General features: G+C 34.1%; 1 protein-coding gene across 1 annotated transcript in view; it reads left to right on the forward strand.

The window, feature by feature from the left end:
* Nucleotides 1-22,706, forward strand: part of ADAMTS19 (ADAM metallopeptidase with thrombospondin type 1 motif 19) — a 253,350-nt gene that overhangs the window by 62,856 nt on the left and 167,788 nt on the right. Inside the window, exons 5-7 of the mRNA XM_035014047.1 lie at nucleotides 136-219; nucleotides 905-1,062; nucleotides 16,119-16,162. Of these exons, the coding sequence (XP_034869938.1) occupies nucleotides 136-219; nucleotides 905-1,062; nucleotides 16,119-16,162 (286 nt within the window). The remainder of the gene's footprint in view (nucleotides 1-135; nucleotides 220-904; nucleotides 1,063-16,118; nucleotides 16,163-22,706) is intronic.

Genomic DNA, 22,706 nt, shown 5'->3' on the forward strand with positions numbered 1-22,706 from the left:
AATGTTTTTAAAATATATATATATAATATATATATATATCTCAACTAAATTGAGACTTCTCCCATGTCTGGGCCTTAAGAAAATAAATATGATTTTCAGTTTTATTTTAGGATTTTTATTTTTATTTGTTTTTAGGTTTTTAACCTTTTCCAACACAAGAGTCTTGGTGTGCAGGTCAATCTTCGTGTGATAAAGCTTATTCTGCTCCATGAAACTCCAGTAAGAAAGTCTTGAGTTTTTTGTTCAATTAAGTGGGTGAGAAGTTGTGTTCAGGTACTTTTAAGTAAAGTGAATGTGAGGAGTATGTTTTTTATTGACTTGAAAATCCAGAAATATCCACTAAGTCCCTTAAACTATACATGAAACTGGCCTTTAGATTTGGTTAATACCTCAGTTTTATTCTAAAAATGGAATGTTCTTAGTTTCCAAGATTCCTGACAACAGACCTTAACTTTCCAAGATGTAATTTTTAAAAGTGATTTTTAATGACAGTTTTATTTTCTTATTTAAACATGTGCTTTTGAAACCTTTTCTTATCTGTAATTCATTTTAGACAGAGAATATTCTGTGGTACTGTTTTAGTATGCTGCTTAACTAGATCTTTGGAAAACATTTGTTTCTAAGTTGTAGAAATAATTAAGTCATTTAAGTCTCAAAGTTCCACATTTTTAATACACTGCTCTTCTTTTTCAGAATAGTATGGAACAGATTTTGTAGTTATTTTACCCTCACAAAGTTTCAAGATTTTTAGCTCAGGCTAAATTAATTCTGAATGTCTTCCAGGTTCTAATTAATGTTGTTATGGTCAGCAGTCTGCTTTAGTAATTCATGATGTCTCCTCAGTTTTTAGTTTTTTGTATATCTGAGAATAATTTGCCTTAAAGTGAAATATCTTCTTTTGCAGGCAGATCTATATATTGGGCACCATGGAGAGAAAATGCTAGAGAGTTTTTGTAAGTGGCAGCACGAAGAATTTGGCAAAAAGAATGATATACATTTAGAGATGTCAACAAGCTGGGGAGAGGACATGACTTCAGTGGATGCAGCTATACTTATAACAAGGTAAATTTTCCAAAGCCAATTAAATGACATTCCTAATTTGATGGCTGTGCTGTTAATTGGATTAATTTCTTCAGAGAATGCTTTTATTCCAGGTTTTGTGTTCCAAAAAACTTTTGGCATAATGATTTTTGTCATCTCCCTCAATTTATAATAACTGATTTCTGAACAGGCACATTTTGGATGGCATATTGACAAAACTTCTGGCTAGTTAATTCAAAAAAGATTTTTACCCTCAATTTCTGATATGAAGACATAGCCATTGATGATGGCTCAATTTTGGTGGAACTTCAACAGTCATCACCATATGAATAAAGCACCCAATATGTTAAACTCAGCAATTTATAAACTTAATGTTACCATCTGAGAAAAAAGTTTCAATTAAACCTCTAGCTAATTAATTTTTGTTTACATTGTGAATGTCCCTACTACTAACACATATTTGTAATGCAGCATTAAGGGTAAATATAAAAAGGTGAAATAATGAGCAACAATATACTCTATAAGAGCACTCTCTGTTAGTAATAATAAATTTCTTGCTTAGAGTTATTAAAAATGACTAGTAATTCATTATTCTCTGGCACGTTAGTATCAATAGAATTGACATTTCACATCACAGAATACATAGTAACATCTAACCATGATTTTCTGTATTGGGTCTATTGACTTCATGATAGCTTCTTGTTGCTGAATTATATAAAAACTATTCTAGTTATAAATTATTCATAAAGGTGAAAAAAATATATTGCAAGAACACACTTGGACTTCCACTTCCAGCTATGTAGGTGGACCTGCTACTGGACTTATACAATAAACAATGATAAAACTGAAGAATATTCGTGAGGCAAATGCTTTAGTCATTGGAGCATGAGCAGTGCAATACTGCAATCTCTGAAAGAAGGACAATTTATTAAGTGAGCCCCACAGTCAACCCAGCTTCTTGCTGGGACAATTCTTTGGTGCAGCAAGCTGGAATCTAGGTAAAGCACAGCGGTCCTGCTGAGGATACCATAGATGAGGGTCCCATGCAAGGAATGGTGCCAAGAAGTCCATGTGTAGACCATCTGTGAGTACTTTGCAAGGTTGGTCTGAATATATATAGATAGGAACTTTCCAAAAGCATCAGAGTGCTATAACTACGGAGGTTAGATTTTTAAAAGATGCTAGGAATTGAGTAGATTCAGGCCACAAGAGTGGAGCAACTTTATTAATACCTTGTCATCACTCCTGGTACTTAGCTGAGAAAACAGGAAGGCCGAGCCTTCATAGTAGGGACACTGACCTGGAGAAATGTCTACTCTGATCTACCCTAACAAAGTCTGAAACCAAGCACCTGTAAGATAATTAGGGAAGATAGAATTTGGAGGTTGAGTCCCACCAATTTACAAAAGCTTGGGAATTATCTTGAGCTTTAGATAGATCCTCCCTACCAAGGAATAAACTCAAACCTTGCTAAGTTCAGAGTGACCTGCCAGTAATTGAACTGCCTTCTGAAACAAGAGTCAGCCCTCTTCAGAGGAAGATAACAGAATCCTGAATCTCTTTAACATGTCTCAAACATAATAAAAATTAGCCAAGCAAAGAAACATGAAAATGTGACCCATGGTCAAGGAAAAGTAGTCAATAAAAACTGACCCTGAGATAGTTCAGATGTTGCATTTACCGTTCAAAGTATTGTAATTGGAATCTCAACAGAAGAGAGTGAGAATGGGTAAGAAAAATTATTTGAAGATGTAATGGCAAAATTGTTTCCCAAATTGATGGAAAAAAAAAACATAGCCCTTATAGACCTAGGTGTATCTTAGGTAAATGAGTGAAAACCAAAGATACCGAAAATAAGTTTTAGATTGGCCAGAGAAAGAGATACGTTACACAGAGGAAACAATCCTAAGATCGATGACTGACTTCCTATCAGAAAAAAATGAGTCCAAAAGACAATAAAAATGGTATCTCTAATGTATGTATCAACAAAAATTCTCAATGAACTTTTTAAAAAGATTTATTTATTTGAAAGAGACAGACAGAGAGAGTGGAAGGAGGGGAAGAGGGAGAGAAAGAACCTCTGAGCATGGAGGTTGATGCAGGCCTGACTCCCTGCTGAACATTGAGCTTGGTGCCGGGCTCAGTATCAGGACCCTGAGATCATGACCTGTGCTGAAATCAAGAGTCAGACGCTTAACTGACTGAGCCACCCAGGTGCCCCTCTCAATGAATTCTTAAACGTGCTTTCTTAATCTATGAAAGGGTATCTACACATGCATACACAAAAAAATCTACAGCTAACATCACGCTTAATGGTGAAAAACAAATGTTTTCCCATTAGAATTGGAAGCAAGGCAAGGATGTCCACTCTTATACTTCTATTCAGTTTTGTACTGAAGATCAGAGCCAGTATAATAAGGTGGGAAAAAGAAAAAGAAAGGTATACATATTGGGAAGAAAAAATTAAAAGCATTTCTCTTCACAGATGATACACCTCGGTACAAAGAAAATTTTAAGAAATAAAGCAGCAAAATTGCCAGAAGTTATAACTGGATTTTTCAAGGCCACAGAATATAAAGTCAATTTATAAAAACAATTTTATTTATATATATAGTAGAAATGAACAGTTGGAAAAATTTTATGGTAACCTCCAAAACCATAAAAGATATAAGAAAAATAAAAAAATGTGTAAAACCTCTAAAATGATACCTCCATAGCACTGCTGAGAGAAATTAAAGATCTAAATAAAGGTTTTTATTTATTGGAAGACTAAATATTATCAAGATGTCCATCTTCCTCACATTGACTGAGAGTCACTATAATCTCAATGAAAGTTTGTGCCAGCTTTTTTTTTTTTTTTGTAGAAATTGGCAAGCTGATTCCAACATGTATTTGGAAAAAGAAAAGATATAGAAGAGTCAAAACAATTTTGTAAAAGAAGAATAAACTGAGTGGGCTTATATTATCTGATTTCAAAACCTATTATAAAGCTTTGGTAATCAAAACAATGGGGTTTGGGCAGAAACTTGGTAAAGATGAATGAAGTGGAATAAAGAATCTGGAAATATAACCATACATATATGGTCAGTTGACTCTCAAAAAACCCACCAATATAATTGAGTGATGGGAAGATAGTCTATCAATGAGATGACTCTACAACATCTGGGTAACCATGTGAAAAAAAATGAATTTCAACCCTGCTTTTACAACTTATGTGATGTTAATTCGTAATGGAGCATAGAAAGCTACATGAAAGCTACAGCTATCAAATTCCTAGTAAAAAAAAAAAAAGAAAGAAAGAAAAATGGAGAATATCTACATGACTATAGGGAGGATAATAATTTCTTGGATAGTATACAAGAAAAGCACTAATCAAAAATTCTTAAAAATAATCATTTGGACTTCTTCAAAATTTAAACCATCTTATGTCCAAAAGACATTGATATGAAAATGAAAAGACAAGCCCTGGATTGGAGAAAATAGTGGCAATACTTCTGTCTACCAAAGCATTTTTATTGGAAATTATATTTGTATGTATGTGTATACACATATATAGTATATAAATATAAAAAAGATTAAAACTCAGTAAGAAAGATGATCAAATAGAAATGACCTGTGTTTGTCCAAATATTGGCTGGTGATTTTGAATTGATTAAATGACCTCTCTGAGTCTTGTCATTATCAACAAAATGAGGATAGTAGTACCAGGTCAAAAATATAAGACATCTTATATAATATCTACCAAACAGTGAATGTTCAATAATTTTACTCCAAACAAATAATTGTGTAAGATCCTGTGTGTAGACTCGTACTCATGTGGAAGACCTACTCTCAGAAAGACCATTTGTTGTATTATTATAAGTGTTTTTATATTTATAGTTTTGTCAGCCCATAGTTAAAATTCACTTTCCTTTTTTATAAAATGATAATTTTGTAACATTGTGTGTCAACTACACTCAAAAAAATTTAGAAAGAATTATAATTTCATCCCACATTATCTTAACACATTTAAGAATCATCACTAGAATCATCATTTTATTTTGTCTTATATTGCTAGGGAAAACTAGCAACAAGGGAGGTAAGAAGGATTAGTTAAGAGTGGCTTTTAAACCTTTATAACATATTTAAAAAATAGTGGACACAACAGTTTCTTTTTTCAGGACTTTGAAGAGAAAAGTGGTATTAGAAATGAGGAGTGAAATTAACATCACAGTATTGGTGGGGGAAGACTTGCATGTAGAGAGTATGATCCTAATATTATATGTATTTTACATGTATTTAGTTATATACAATGTATTTAGTTATACGAATACATAGGAAATAAAACTGTAGAAATAAACTTTAAAATGTTAACTATAAGTATTCCCAGATAGTGGGATTATAAGCTAATGTTTTAACTTTATTCTTGTATTTCTTAAATTTCTATAAGAAATACACTACATTTTAATGAGAAAAATATATGAATTAGTAATCAAATTATGAGTATCATCCGCTTCAGTCTCAGAAGCATTATTTTGAACACCTAACAACCATGAGAAGGAAGACAGATCTCATCAGGTGACAAGTATATAAAACTCATTTGTGGCTAATGCATTCTGACATGGTTATTTCTAAGGGGTCTTTTAGTTATGGATAGAAAATCAACGTTTTGGGGCACCTGGGTGGCTCAGTCGTTAAGTGTCTGCCTTCAGCTCAGGTCATGATCCCAGGATCCTGAGATTGAGCCCCGCATCGGGCTTTCTGCTCGGCGGGAAGCCTGCTTCTCCCTCTCCCACTCTCCCTGCTTGTGTTCCCTCTCTCTCTGTGTCTCTCTCTGTCAAATAAATAAATAAAATCTTTTAAAAAAATAACAAATAAAAAGAAAATCAACGTTTCATATAACACCCAGTGCTCCATTCAATATGGAGCACTGGGTGTTATATGCAAACAGTGAATCATGGAACACTACATCAAAAACTAATGATGTAATGTATGGTGATTAACATAACATAATAAAATAAAAAAGTAAAAAAATGAAAAAAAAAAAGAAAATCAACGTTTCATTGTCTAAACAGGATTTCTGTTCAAAACCCAATGCAGAAGCCTTTGTTGAGGGGTAAACTTTGCTATGGTTTTGCTGTCATTTCATGTTTAATGGAAAAAAAAAAAATCTTTGTACACCTCTTCAGTCCTTTAGTAGAAATGTTGATTTCAATTTTTTGTACTCTGATAGCTAGAACTTAGAATAAGACCTAATAGATTGCTTTTGATTTTTGGATCACATGGGAATAAATAGAAATAAAATAGAAAATAGAAAAATTTTTGGTTGAAAATAGGAAAAAACTATCAAAGGATATACACACATAAAATACTGGTAGCTGCTGACTAATAATTCTCCTTTTATTTCCTCCTGGGAATCAGACTTATTTGAAGGATCCCTGTTTCTCCATATCATTCCATATCAGTGCCATAACAATGAAAATCAGCCCACCAGAGGGAATGTATTATGTCTGTTCTAAGTGGCCTAGCACCATTTGATCAGTAAAGTCTAAATTAAAGGTTTGAGTAATTGAAGTAGAAGAATCCCTTTTTAGTGTAAACATAAAGGTGATCAAATCTTTAGCTTTGTAAGGAAGTTATGAAAGATAAAATAAAAATTTAAATCTCCATGGATTCCATGGTCTCGTCCACATGAGACAAGCTAGCCTCAGAATGACTAGTTTCTAATATATTCTTATCTTAGATAATTATTAAACATTGTTATGTTATGTGAGCACATTAGGAAGGAATTTTAGATAGCTGTTAATTTGGGTTTCAAGTAAAACAAATAATGTTTTCATAAATCCAAACCTATCTGCCATAATAAATTTATTAAATTGTTCTGTGTGATACAATGAAGTAAATATTTTAAAGCTGACCCAGTGCTTATGGGCTCGTAGTAACAGAAACACAAAACATGTCCTCTCAGCTGTCAACTCTATGATTTCTTAGTGTAACTATCACAGTTCTCCTTGAAATCGTGAAGAAGACGTAAGTTTCTTTGGAAAATACTCTTAAATTTAGACTTTAATTTTGTTAATGATGCTTTGCTTCTCATATTTACTGAAATGTTTTTGGTTTATGTGCATGCAATATTTCTGAAAGTTAGTTTTAAACTAATGCCATTGGCAAGTAAGATAGAAAATTTAATAAGATATACAAATGGTAGAAATATATTAATTTGATACAACTCATAGAATAATTTCTGAATGAATCATTTATAGGTATATCCCAGGGCACTATAAAACTGCACTGTGAGACTTATTCTCAGATGCATCTTCATTCTTGGAAATTAAAGGCTACATTTCATTTTTTTTCAATATAAATCAGAACTTGAACAGAATTTATTGGCCTTCCCAGTTGCCAGATTCTAACAGTATCATTTCCATAAACTCACATTATGAAACTCTGTGATGCCGTCTTCAGGCGCGCTGAGCCCACACGAGCCAAGGATGAGAGAATTTCAATCTGCATAATCACAGGTCTAGGCAGCAAACAAATCACTATCCCCCATCACCCGCCTCTCAAAACTTTGATTATTATGAAGTTAAAAATACATTATTTGGGCCCTCTTGAAATAGGTTGACAATGGAAGAATTGAAGATTAAGAATTACAGTCTGATCAGAGTTTTTTAAAATGATGCTCACAATTTATTCTTCAGTAGTACTGAGGGGTACATTCAGTGCTTTTGGAGAAAAGACCTTGCGGGTTTTTTTTGAAATAATTTGCTTTATTCATTTGTTTGTTGAGTAGAAACTGGCTGGGTCAAGGACTCTAAGTGCCCTTGAAAATAAGCAGTGCATTTGTCATAGTTTTATCATGTTGTTTAGTCACAGATGAAGTCCCTTGTTTCACATTATGTAAATCAAATAGCTATGTTGCAGCCTCACGCATTATGATATGATGTATTGTATGTTTAGAAAAAGAAAAAAAATCCCTTTCCATCTACATCTGAATATACTTTACACTCAGTGATTCTTGGCCCTACGGTGAAGATTGTGATTTTTATGTGATTCTTTAATTTTCTGCATTACCATATTATTCAGTATCATCTGTCGTGGGTGTTTCTTTCTCCATTTGTTTGCTGGCAAAGGGAATTGCAAAATAGAACTATTCATTATTTAATACAATTCCCCAGGCCTCTAACTCATTGATTGTGGGGCCCTTATCACATTACAGAAATGACTGTGTGTAACCCTCTTCTTTGTCTTCAGGGTAGAAGCCTTTTTCACTTATCTTTGTGTTCTTCCCTTTCATCCACTGCTTGGCATATAAGAGGCACCTAATGAATCCAACCAATCTAATTGTTTAGGTTGTGCACTACGCAACAGTGGAGGGAACTTTTTACATTGTTGTGTATGTAAATGTACCCCGAGAATTAAGCAGTGCACAGCCTATACATCCAGGCATGGTATCCCTGTGATAAATTTGATTTTTATATCTTCTGATGCAGAAAAGGGCTAAATATATCTGATCATTTACTTATAATAAAAATGTCAGCAAACCTTTTTCATTCCTCTTCATCAGTAGTTATATTCAGGTTCTGAATATGTTCCACCACCATGGGGAGATATTTTCCTACATCAGTTTTTGTTGGTTTTGAGCCACAGAGACCAAATTTGCCCAAGTTGAGCACCGAAAGAGGTGTCTCTCTGGAATTTTTTGGCAGAGGGAGAAAATTCTATGTAGTACTTAAAATCAGAGGAAGAATTGAGAAACTACACATCAAGAAAGACAGTGAGGATGGAAACTCTAGAAATGTCAACCACTAGATTTGGATGATTCAGGGCCATTCGTTTTTTCCTACTGTATTATTCACTTTAGATCCTCTGAGAAGAGTGGGTTTGGGTCAGGATAGGGCGGGGAGGCAAATTCTGTGATTAGAAGCTGGTGAAATATGATATATTTGGAGGTCGTTGCTCAGTGGAGAGGTGAGTAGGGGATAGTGAGGGTCTTCCTCAGTGGCTGTCAAGCAATCACTTGGATTTTAAAAATTTTCACTTATAATCCTGGGAACAAGTGTTCCAATGAATGTTTTGTTCAGATGTATAAAGTTTTTAGTTTTGTGTCTTGAATATTTGAAAAGGGTTCTGTACACTGGTTTAACTTAGAAGTTGAGGGTATGGTATTTCGAGTGATTAACTTTCATGGGATAAAATTTCAGTGTGTCTTCCCTCATTTATTTAGAGTTGTCTTTCTAATTTGGGCATGCATTTTCAGAAAGATTTTTTTTTTAATTTTACAAAAACAAGGTTTAAATATTAAGACACTCAGTGCTGACGGACATTCTGTCTGTTTAGTTCATGAAATTTTCTTTTTCTTTGCTATTTACTTTTTAATAATTAACAAAAATTAACCTACTTTAAAGCATTAATTCAGTTGGAGCAGTAGATTTTTAAGGCATATGCAAATATTGATAAGATTATCTTCTATATACAAAAGAAAAGATGTTTTGTGCAGTGAAGATTAATGTATCAAATGATAACAGCCAACTTTCATATATCCAGAATGGATCAACTAGTTTTTTCAGATTCATCAGAATAAAAAATAATTGCCTATTTGAGAAAAAACATTTAAAAATTTAAAGTAGTGAAAATATGTTGTGCTGTTTTTGTTGTTTGGAAATACACAGTTATCAGTAGATAGCACATTGTAACACTGCATTGTGTGTATTGCACTTTGGGTATGACCCACTCCCTTGCAGTCCAATGAGAGGTCTCTGCAGTAGGTCCTCTCTAGACCAAAGATATCTCTGATATGCAGTATAAACCAGAGACAGGAGAAAGCATGGCTGCTAAAACAAACCAGAGCCAAATATTTAAGGGTGGAATTAATTGAGAAAAGGAAGAAGAAATGATAACCTGCAAGAGGGTCTCCTTTTCTGCCTTCCCTGAATCCTAGTGAAATATCAGAGAGGTGTTCTTAGCTAAGAGACCCACAGGAATAATAAAAGTTCAGGTGATTCTTTGTGAAGAAATTCATGTGATTACTTATCAAATTTGTATTATTTTGCTATTTATAACTGCAGAACAGTAAACATATTCCTAAATACTGAATATGATTTAAATGTATTAAGTTGATATTAAGTCCATTTTGTGCCTTGTGTTGAAAATATATTATTTAAGGTTATGTTTCATCTTTTTTGAACTCTACCCTTCTCTCCTTTACTCTAGTAATCAAGGATTGATTCTGTATCTATTTTATAGAAATCATGTCTGTCAGATATTTGCCAGAAGGAATAGTAAAAAGTTATAATGATTAATTGTTGATATTAAGTTACTTCATTCTGTAGTCCATTCATATCCACGGCTGTCCACACAAATTTTCTTTCTGCTGCAACCTTGTGGAAGGGAAATGGCAGTATTGTAGTGATTACTAATTTTTACAATAATTCATAATTAACATAATCTCCACTTGTAGGAAGCTATCTTTGAAAAAAAAGTAAAATATTATTTGAGGTCAATGTGAACATCTCATTGAGGCAGTTATACAGTCTTTTTAATAGTTTGGAAAAGGAAGCCGCATAATATAAAGTGTAATAATAGAATAAGACCTATATGGCTTGATTCTATGTACATTAAGTTCTAATGTTAACAGTAGATATGTATTTCTCTATATTAATTACCATATGGTAGGTTACAAATTGTATCCACTTCCTTTAATTATATGATAATCTGACTTACTAGATAATCATAAAGTGTTCCCATTAGAGACATCTTGGAATTGTAGAAAAAATACAATAAAAATCCTTTTATATGCACAGATGAGCAAAGGAAAGAAAGAAAGGAAAGAAAGAAAGAGAAAGAAAGAAAGAGGAAGAAAGAAAGAAAAAGAAAGAAAGAAAGCGAAAAAAAATGTGGAGCTTCTGAGTTAAAGTGGTAGCTGCCCTGAGAGGAGTTTGTTGGACCTAAAAATCTGGATTCTTAGGTTTAACACATGAAGAAAAAACTTTGAGGCTTTGCAAAGTGGGGAAGTGGTGCTGAAATGATTGCATATAGCCAGAACCCTTAGATAACTCCACCCTTGATAAAAGTGGGATCTGGTAGAAGCTCAGCAAACAAGGACAGTTTGTCAACAAGAAGCATTCTGTTTCAGTCATTACCCCAAGTCAGGAAAAAAAACAGCTTGTCTGGGTATTCATTACCAAAAATAGGATTTCAACATTGAAACACTTGTTGTTGAAAGCATAGTTAAAACTACTCTGAAGGGGCCCTCTCTTGATTGACACCACACAAGGCAACTGCAAATAAAGTACAACTAAATGAGTTCACAAGAGAATTTCAAAGCACAAAATGACAGCATCTTCAATTGTAAGAGCCAGGAATTCCAGTAAAGAATAATTTAAAAAGCTGGGATTATTTTAAAAAATCATATTTACATGATTGAACGATCACACCAAAAAATGAAATATGAGAATAAGATATTTTTTGGGAAAGAAGTTAATTTGAAAATTGAGGAAAATAAAACGTTTATAAAAGGAATGTAGTTATACTTAAAATCTCAATTTCTGAGTTGGAGAGATTAGATGCAGCTGAAGAGAGCAGTAGTGGATTGGATGAAAAATCCACGAAATCCTACCAGAAGGCTGCATAGACTAGTTAAGGGATGGAATTACAAAAGAGTGCTTTAGAGTTACAGACATCAGAATGAGAAGACCAAAAATACACCTAAAGGAGTTCTAGCACACTAGAGAGAGTATGAGAGGAATAGGCTAAATAGATAATTAGATAACATACCAAGTACCAAAGAAGATAAATAAAAACAAAATCAGTACCTAGACACATCTAGGTGGGACTGCAGAACTACAAAGACAAAAAGAAATCTTAAAATTAACCAAAAGCCATGTTATATGTCATTTATTTCTCAATAAAAAATTAACCAGAGGGCGCCTGGGTGGCTCAGTTGGTTAAGCGACTGACTTTGGCTCAGGTCATGATCCTGGAGTCCCTGGATCGAGTCCCGCATCGGGCTCCCTGCTTGGCAGGGAGTCTGCTTCTCCCTCTGACCCTCCCCCCTCTCATGTGCTCTCTCTCATTCTCTCTCTCTCAAATAAATAAATAAAATCTTTAAAAAAAAAATTAACCAGAAACCCAATGCATGAAAGAAGAGCAAGTTGATCACCAACTTGTGTGTGTATATATATATATTTATTTGTATATTTATATATATATATTTTTATATACACTGACTTCTATATTTATAAATGTTAGAAAGAAATGAAATAATATTTGTCACATGCTGAGGACCAGTAAAGTTAACCTAAAATTCTGTACTTGGCTACTGTTCCATTATGAATAAATACATGGGCAACCAAGTCTGGAACAGTTTATTATTCATAGATCCTCTCTGAAGGAAATCCTGAAGGATGTACTTAAAGAATAATGAGCTCTCTAGAAAGTAAAGATCCAAGATATTACTGAGAGAATATATTGTTAAATACATGGGCAAATCTAATAATGGTTTAGAAAATGTAAATTGAGATTAGAAAAATTGAGATAGAATTATAATGTCATATATAAATAACACGAAAGATTGAAGGGAGGTTGGATTAAAAGCATTTGACATCTTTTCTTCAGGAGGAGCCTGAAGATAATTTTTAACTTTAGACATTTCAAGTGAACATGGTAGGCAGAATAATGTCCCTGTTCTAATCCATAGCCCCTGTGACTGTGTTATCTTACCTGGGCAAAAGGGTCTTTGTGGATGTGATTATGTTTCAGATTTTGAGATTGGGAGATTATCCTGGATAACCTAGGGGAGCCTAATATAATCACAGGTGACAAGGAAAGAGGGAGGCAAGAGAGTCAAAGGAGGAGATGTGATGATGGAAGCAGAGACTGAGCAAGTGATACCATTTCCAGCTTTGAGGATGGAAGGGAACTGTGAGTCAGGAAGTACAGCAACCTCAGGGCACCTGGGGGGCTCCATCGCCTTCAGCTCAGGTCATGAACCCAGGGTCTTGGGATTGAGCCCCACATTGAGCTCCGCATTGGGCTCCCTGCTCTGTGGGGAGCCTGCTTCTCCCTCTGCCTGCCGCTCCCCCTGCTTGTGCACGCTCTGTCTCTCAATCTTTCTGACAAATAAATAAATAAAATCTTAAAAACAAAGAAAAAAGAAGTACAGCAACCTCTAGAAGCTGGGAAAGGTAAGCAAATGGATTCTCACCTAGAGCTTCCGGAAGGAACCCAATACTGCTGATACCTTGGTTTTAGCCCAGTGAAATCCAGACTTCTGACTTTGAAACCGTAAGATAATACACTTATGTTAAATCATTATATTTGTGGAATTTTTTACAGCAACAATAGGAAACTAATACAATGTAATTTAAATGTGGAAGTAACCATAAATTAAATACAATCTAATGTGACTTTTTAAGCAGTCGCCAAAAAAAAAAAAGAGAGAGAGAAAGGAAAATAAAACTAGATAGGAAGGAAGAGAAAAACAAAGAAGAAAAGAACAAAAGTATAACTTGGGAAATAGAATTTACAAATAATAGAGAAATCCAAATATATCCATAATAAGATATTAAATTCCCTTCTATGTTATATAAATAGGTTTTATAATTTTAGCTGTATGCTGTTTATAAGAGACCTAGAGAAAATGAAAGCTGAAAGTAGAACAAGGAAAAAAGATAATGCCAAGCAAATCTCAATGTATTACTAATATATTAGTATTTGTTAATATCAAACATAATAGATTTTAACTCAGAAAACATTAGAGTACATAGGATTTCTATACAATAGTAAAAACTAATTCAAAATAAATTCTAAAAATTCAGAGAGATAACTTAGTTTCAACATAAAGGAAAAATCAGCAGAATCAGAAGGAAACAATAAATGTATAACCACAATGGAATTTTAACACCTCTTTTACAGTAACAGATTTAAAAATAAATTCAGAATTTCTCATTCTTTTAAGCAGTTTTATATCAGAATTGGTTATATAGCTAGATCACATGTATAGCTTTGCTCCAAACAATTTGAGAATATACGTTTTTAAAATTTTAATTCCAGGATAGTTAACATACAGTGTTACATTAGTTTCAGGTGTACAATGTAGTGATTCAACAATTGTATACCTTACTCACTGTTCATCACCATACACGTATTCTTAAAATCCCTTCACCTTTTTCACCCATTCCCCCTACCCACATGCCCTCTGGCACCCACCACTTCTCTATATTTAAGAGTTGGGTTTTTTGTTTATTTCTTTACATTTTAAATGAGCATGGCACGTTTACAAAACTATGCACAGATATTAAATCACAGCTGCTCCTGATGAGCCAAGCAAAATGTGAATTGAAAACTAACCATTGTAATCATCAAAGTAGTTGCCATTGGTGAAATTGACAGGAGTGTTGCACTTAATTTTCATCATTTTTCATTTAGAACAGCATTCAGATAGCTATAACAGAGGAATGAATAACAATTTTTTTTTATTTCTCCCTCACACACACACAAAGACTAATTATTGTATTGTTTGTAATAGTAAAAATTCTGTAGGATCTAAACATCTTTGCTTATCAGTAGGAAATTGCTTAAATTATAGTATAGAAATAGCCGCAAGAACAACAAAATAAAACAAAAACATCAACAACTAATTTTGGAGAGCTTACTAGGTGCCTGGCATTCTTTTAAAGTTTTCTGTGTGTTAACTTATCCAACACATTCACTAAACTCACATTAAAGTGTTATATATGTGGGGGTGCCTGGGTGGCTGAGTCAGTTAAGCATCTGTCTTCAGTGCAGGTGTTGATCTCAGGGTCCTGGGATTGAGCCCCATGTTGGGCTCCCTGCTCAGCTTGGAGTCTGCTTGTCCCTCTCCTTCTGCCTTTCCCTCTGCCTATGGTCTCTTTTAAATAAATAAATAAATGTGTGTATGTATGTATGTATGTTTTCTATATGTTAAATCACCTAATCTGTACTATAAACCTACATGGTAGATAGATGTCATTATTACCCCCTCTTTTTTGTAGAGATGACAGAGGCATAGGAAGGTTAAGTAAATTGCCTAAGGTCACATAGCTGGTAAAATTCAAAAGGTAGATAAAATTGTGCTTTCATATAGTTGGTCTCTGAAGCTCTTCAAGATACAGTATTCAAATAGCAAATTGTAGAATATTCTTCATGGTTAGACCCTGCCTGTGTAAAAAATACTAATTTCCTCATGCCCTTTTTAAAATGATTACTATCAGTCTTTTAAAAATTTTGCCAATGTTACGATATAAAATATTTGCTTTTTTTTTTTAAGATTTTATTTATTTATTTGAGAGAGAGAATGAGAGACAGAGAGCATGAGAGGAGGAGGGTCAGAGAGAGAAGCAGACTCCCTGCCAAGCAGGAGCCCGATGCGGGACTCGATCCCGGGACTCCAGGATCATGATCTGAGCCGAAGGCAGTCGCTTAACCAACTGAGCCACCCAGGCGCCCAAAATATTTGCTCTTTTAAACTGTATTTTTTACATTTGAATCTTCTATCTGGAGATTATTTTTGTGCCTGTGAAGCAGAGATCTTACAATATTTGTCAAATAGAAAGACATGTCCCAATACCAGATACTATTTTTTTGTGATAAAAAAATGAAATCCTGTAAAATTCAAAACAAGATAGAACTTTATTTTTGAGATATTTTTTTAAAAGATTTTGTTTATTTATTCATGAGAGACAGAGAGAGAGAAAGAGAGGCAGAGGGAGAAGCAGGCTCCCAAGGAGCAGGAAGCCCGATGCGGGACTCGATCCCAGGACCCTGAGATCATGACCTGAGCCGAAGGCAGACGCTTAACCATCTGAGCCACCCAGGCGCCCAATTTTTGAAATATTTTTAATGAAATAAGGCAACATGCTTCAGGATTATACCAGGAAAAATGTGTCATTAAAAATTTAATAATTCTCATATTTTCTTAGAATTAAAATTTAGTTAATCTTACTTTCCCAGTTCTATTAAATTCTTGGAGATAAAGTATATGGTTCAATTGTTCACATAACTATCAAAAACGAGTCTCATAATCTCTATTGACTGGAAAAGTTTATTTTTACTTCCATTTTCTGTTTCCTTTTTAGGAAAGATTTCTGTGTTCACAAAGATGAACCATGTGATACTGTCGGTGAGTGCACGTAAAATTTTTTACACTTTTGAGGGGTTCTAGGCACCTTTAACACATCATTTGTTTAAATATAGGAAATTATTTGAGAGCGTTGGTTTTAATAGAATGTTTTTAGAAAGTCGGAGGTACGTATTTCCAACCTATGTGTTTAATCATTGGTCAGCACTTCAGTTATTAATGACACAGCCTAAAGACATAAATATACTACATACTGGAGAAAAATTTTAAACGATGCTTTAAGAATATCATTAGTTTTATTTTCTTATCACAGAGATGTACCATAGGTTTGACAAAATGTATTAATGTCAATATGATTGACCTTTTTCAGGCTAATGAATTTTTTTTTTTGAGTTATGTATGCTTGAAGTTCTTTGCAGAACGTGTCAAGAAACTCCATCTCATTTCCCCAGCGAATGAGGATTTTCTATATATGAAGTAGTAAATTTTCTGTATTTTGTCCTGGATATCTAAAATTCCTAAAATATAACATACAGCCAGTAGAATTCATGAAACCACAGCTCTTCGAGAGAATGGCTACATATATGCTAACCTAAGTGATATATCTGTATAATTTACTTATTTGTATTTATATAATAACCATATATTAATTATATTGCTATATACATATATTAGTTTAAAATCATGTAGTTGTATATAATAAGGCATTATTGGTAAGGTATAGTTAAGAGTCATGGTCTGGTTTTGACATGTCATGTGGGGTCTATTTCTGTAGGGTAGGATGTATTTTCGCTTAACCATCTTTGATGTGTCATATGTTCTTGGTAAGATGAGCAACCCAAAAAGGGCAAAAGCAGCATAAAGGGGTACAGGTGTTTTAAAAAAATCCATCCTAACTAGTTCCATCATCTTAAGTTCTCATCAACCATGGGTGATGAAAATCTGAGATAGTAAGTGGAAAATAGTTATAATAGTGTTAAGCAGTTAATGATGGAATCAAAGGAATGTTTGGCTCACGAGGGGCTATAGCATAAAAAGATCTGGACCCCCAAGGAAAAGCTGACTTGATTTAGGGATGATCTTTCTAATGTTAACTCACCTGCTTCCTGCAGTTTGTTTTTTTTTGTTTGTTTGTTTTCTCCTCTTCTTGTCGGAATCTCCAGAAATTAAATCTCGATGTAGAGTTTTAGTCAACCTAACCACAGAAGCTTTGAATTACTGATGAATCCTGTATAAAGACAATTACCTTTTCCTCCACTTAAACAACTATATTGCCCCTAAAGCCTTCTTTAATATAGGTAGATCCACTTCTTGCCTCAACGAGTACCTGAGAGAAATCAGCAGCTGGGGCAGTATCTCCCATAATTATGCATGCTAACCACCTCTTTCTAGCGTGGATGCACAGCCTAAGAAAGCAAGTGCTAACATAAGGCAAACAAATTTCCTTTTGATTATGACTGTGTTTCACATCTTGCTAAATCTGTTATTTGAAAATAGCATACATATTCATGATATATATTATCTATGAAGCTTATTTTCTGGTTTAAAGCACATTTGAATAATAAAGTACCTTGATGTGTTTGGACAATCAGAGTTCATCAGGAAAGCATTGTAATCAGTCCCTCTCTCTATCCATCCTGTCCATTAAGAGCTGGTAGAAACTGGTTTTAAATACTATAACATAGGATTTGGAAAGTCCAATGCCCTTCCTGAGATCTCTCGTTATTTCTGAGTGCTTAGGTTCTTGGGGTCACCTTCTTGATGGCATTGTTGAATCACTGCATCCTTCATCCAGGGGCCTGGGCTAACCTCTGGGCTTCCAAATGTGTGAGCTAATAAATACCTCTATTATTTAAACCAACTTAAGGTTTTTATTTCTGTAACTTGTGATGTAAGACATAAGACGTAGATTTTCCCTAATACTCATATACTCATTTATAAGGAAAAAAGAATATGGGGCAATATTAATAATTTCTGCTATTATTAAGAGGAAGCAGGTAAACTCCTCAATGAATTATTCCCAAAGTTAAACAAACATATGTAGCTTGCAGGTCATCTTAACAGCTCTCAATCTCTAGTATCACAAAACAAAAGAGATTAGGGCTCAATAAAGTCTCCATTGACACACATTTAAAAATCTCCTTGTAGGGTAAATACCCAGTAGTGCAATTGCTGGGTCATATGGTAGCTCTATTTTCAACTTTTTGAGGAACCTCCATACTGTTTTTCAGAGTGGCTGCACCAGCTTGCATTCCCATCAACAGTGTAGGAGGGTGCCCCTTTCTCTGCATCCCCACCAACATCTGTCATTTCCTGACTTGTTAATTTTAGCCATTCTGACTGGTATGAGATGGTATCTCATTGAGGTTTTGATTTGGATTTCCCTGATGCCGAGTGATGTTGAGCACTTTTTCATATGTCTGTTGGCCATTTGGATGTCTTCTTTGGAAAAATGTCTGTTCATGTCTTCTGCCCATTTCTTGTTTGGATTATTTGTTCTTTGGGTGTTGAGTTTGATAAGTTCTTTATAGATTTTGGATACTAGCCCTTTATCTAATATGTCATTTGCAAATATCTTCTCCCATTCTGTCAGTTGTCTTTTGGTTTTGAAACAATGAATCATGGAACACTACATCAAAAACTAATGATGTAATGTATGATGATTAACATAACATAATAAAATTAAAAAAATAAAAAAAATACAAATCTCCTTACATAATACTATGGGGTGTATTTTTGCCAAATGCTTTTTTTTTTTTTTTTTTTTTTTTAGAGAGAGAGCTCGTACAAGTTGGGGGGAGGTGGGGGCTGGTGGAAGAGGAACAGGCAGAGGGAGAGAGAGAATCCTAAGTAGGCTCCACACCTAGCATGGGGCCCAATGTGTGGCTTGATCTCAAAACGCCGAGATCATGACCCCAAGATCATGACCTGTGCCAAAATCAAGAGTTGGTTGCTTAACCAACTGAGCTACCCAGGCTCACCTGTCAAATGATTTTCTTAAGTCAGCATATACCTTCTTGCCTCTTCTATCTATTACTGATGTGAAGGAAGCCCATTTCACTTTGGATACTACATAATGAACACTTTGCATGAGAGGAAGGAGAAAGGAATATGAATTTTCTATTTATTAGTGTGGATAATATAGGCCTGAATGATGACTTTAAGATTACAATTTCCCTTACGTCTCCTAGTAGGTATAGTAAGAGAGAAAAGACAGCAGGCAAAACTTTTAATTTATGATATTAACATGAATTATTCATAAGAAGAATGCCTGTATTTTAGAAACAATGGTTAGACTTAGGCTATGCATTATAATTTGAGCAACATGTTAATGAACATTATCTCACTTAATTCCTTCAAAATCCAAACTCTTTTATTATCATTATTACTTTATAGGTGAAGAAAACACCAGAATAGAACAGAGTATGGATTTTGAAGTCAGACATCCAGATTTAAATCAGACTTCTGCTGTTTATTACCTACATGGATGTGGGCACATTTTTTTTTAATTTTTTATTTTTTAAGATTTTATTTATTTGCGAGAGAGAGAATGAGAGACAGAGAACATGAGAGGGAGGAGGGTCAGAGGGAGAAGCAGACTCCCTGCCAAGCAGGGAGCCTGTTGTGGGACTCGATCCTGGGACTCCAGGATCATGACCTGAGCCGAAGGCAGTTGCTTAACCAACTGAGCCACCCAGGCGCCCGTGGGCACATTATTTAACGCATTGGAAGTTTGGATTCCTCACCTTTGCAATAGAAGCTATATTATTGACCCCACAGAATGTTGTGAAACTGTAACATTTGCAAAAGCGGCTCATTTTTAATTGGCATTCAGTATGCACTAGGTTCTATCACATCCTTTTATTCCTGTGAGAGGTTACAAATTTGCCCAGCATCACTGTTAGTAAGTGGTGGTACTGGCCTCTGCCTCAGATCTTAGAATAATGAGTCAGCTTTCCTCTATAATGTAATATACTTGTATAATAGAGGACAATACAGCTAGAAGTGCTACGTTTGAATGAAGTTACAGAATAAAATTGTATAAATTAAAATATATAAAGAAATGGCAAATATACACTTGGAAAAAACTTATTTATCAGCATTTTAACTTTGCAACAATAAGATATTTTGCTCATTTGCTGATGCAAAAGATATGTACATCTTAAATGTGTTAGGCTATATTGGAGTTGTGGGATATTATAAATAAATGATTCATTTGATAATTTGTACATATTTATTAATCTTATATTTGAAAAGCTGTTTAGAAGGTAAAAGGTAAAAGTTGTTTTACCATTTTCTCAGTCACTTTTTCCTGTTGTTTTTGTCACATGTATGGTTTGGTAGATTGGTGGATAGGTATATAGATACTGGAAGAAAAAATGCTATTAAATGTTTTTATCAACACAGTATCAATTCTAACACATATGCCTGTTCACTCTCTAACATTCTTGAAGTTGAGATTCATTTTGTAACCAGAGACCTATAAAATTGTGCCAGTGTAATTCAGAATTTTAAGATCTTAGGTTGGGTGAACTCTGTGATATCAGCAAATTTCAGGAGAAATAATATACAATTCTGGATGCAAGTGGCAACTGTTTATTGGTGTTGCTGGTGAAATTGCCTTACTTTCTGTGGCAACAAGATAATGATCCCCAAAGATGTACGGGTTCCAGCCCTGGAACCTGGAAATATGCTGGGTTACATCACACAGGGAAATGAAGGTTACAGATGGAATTAAGGCTGCTGCGCATCAACCAACCTTAAAATAGGGAGATTATCCTGGGCTGTCTTTCTATGCCCAATGGAATTGCCAGGATCCTTAAAAGCTGAAGAGGGAGGCAGAAGAGCTGAGTCAGAGGGAGATGTGATTACTGAAGAAAGGCCTAGAGAGATGTAATGTGAGAAGGTTTCAACTCATCATTACTGCCTTTGAAGGTGGAGGAAAGTGAAACATCAGCAGCCTGTAGTATCTGGAAAAAGCAAGGAAATGGATTCTCCCCTAGAGCCTCCAGAAAGATGTATAGACAGCCTTGTGATACCTTGATGTTAGCCAGTGAGAACTGGGCCAAGCTTCTAATGTATAGAATTTAAGATAGTAGACTTGGGTGTTTTAAGCCACTAAATTTGTGGTAATATATTACAGTAGCCATAGAAAAATAATATATTTTCCAATAACTAATTACCTCCTCCCATGACTTAGAGAGAAGGAATCCAGAAATCCAGTGCTCTCAAATCTTTATAGACTGGGGGGGTCAACAATCCTCACCCTATAGTTTAAGAACTGGTAATGATTTTTGCATTAGATAAAAAATAGAAATTTGTATCATGATACATAAATATATGTAAAGAGCAACAAATGAGGGTTGTGCTAAGAAACATGATTAACGATAGGTGAACACTTCTAGCTGAGAGACTAGACTAAAAAAATAGTCTCTCTCATCTATGAGCAGTGAAAGAAAGGTAATCAATTCTTTAAAATCTTTCCAATACCAAGCACTAAGGATTTTACAGATGAGTTCTACTAAAATTACAAAGAACAGACCATTCCAATATTATACAAGCTATTTTACAGAATAGAAAAAGGTGAATTAAAACCATATAAATTTTTACCAAATCCTGAAGAGGACAGTGTAAGAAAGAAAACAATAAGCTTTTCTCTTAGGAAAGAAATGAAAGAATTCTAAACCAAATATTAGCAGATATCATCTCACAAGGTATTTTTAAATAACCAAGTAGGGTTATTTTATTTGAGATTTATTCCAGAAATACAGTGGTACTTTAACATTAGAAAATCTTAAAATGTAACTATGTAATACAATTAAAGATAAAAACCATATGATCATCACAATGGATAAAGAAAATGTCCTTCATACAACTCAAAACACATTCATGGTAAAGACTCTTGGCAAAAGAGAACAAAGTAGAAACTTTATTAACTTACTTAAAGATACTTACACAAAATGCATAAATATCTTTTGAAAAATAGTGAAGCATTAAAAGCATTCCTTTCAAAATCAGAAACAGAGGATTTTATTATCACTGTTTCTATTCAACAGTGCATTGGAAATTTTAGGCCTTAAAATGCAGTGGATGTTATGATTGTCTCCATTTAAGCAAAAAATAAAGAATATGCAATTAAATTATTAAAATTAACAGGAAAGTGATGTGTTAGATATCCAAGCAATATTCAGTAACCACTTGCATTTTATATACCAGCATTTTTCAGTGAGACATTTAATTCAAAAATTCTATTAAATATATGGAAAAAATAAAATTCTTTGGAATACAACTAATAATAAAATGCATAGGATATATAGGGAAAATTATTGAGCTATTTTATAATTCAATCAAGAGGGTATAACTCAATGAAGATATAAACTATACTCATGGTCTGAAAGACTAAAGATGAAACCAAATGGCCATTTCCCTCAAATTGACCTAGTGATGGAATGTATTTCCATAAAAATTCTAAAGGGAGTTTTGGAGGAAAATTGATAGGCTGATTCTAAATGTTATGGAGGAGCTTAGGCCTAAGAATTGCCAAGACACTAGTGAAGAAAGAATATGGAAGGGAAATCTGTTTTAT

Source organism: Mirounga leonina, unplaced genomic scaffold, assembly GCF_011800145.1.
Source record: "Mirounga leonina isolate KUSES-001 unplaced genomic scaffold, KU_Mleo_1.0 Mir_168, whole genome shotgun sequence".
Taxonomy (NCBI): Eukaryota; Metazoa; Chordata; class Mammalia; order Carnivora; family Phocidae; genus Mirounga; species Mirounga leonina.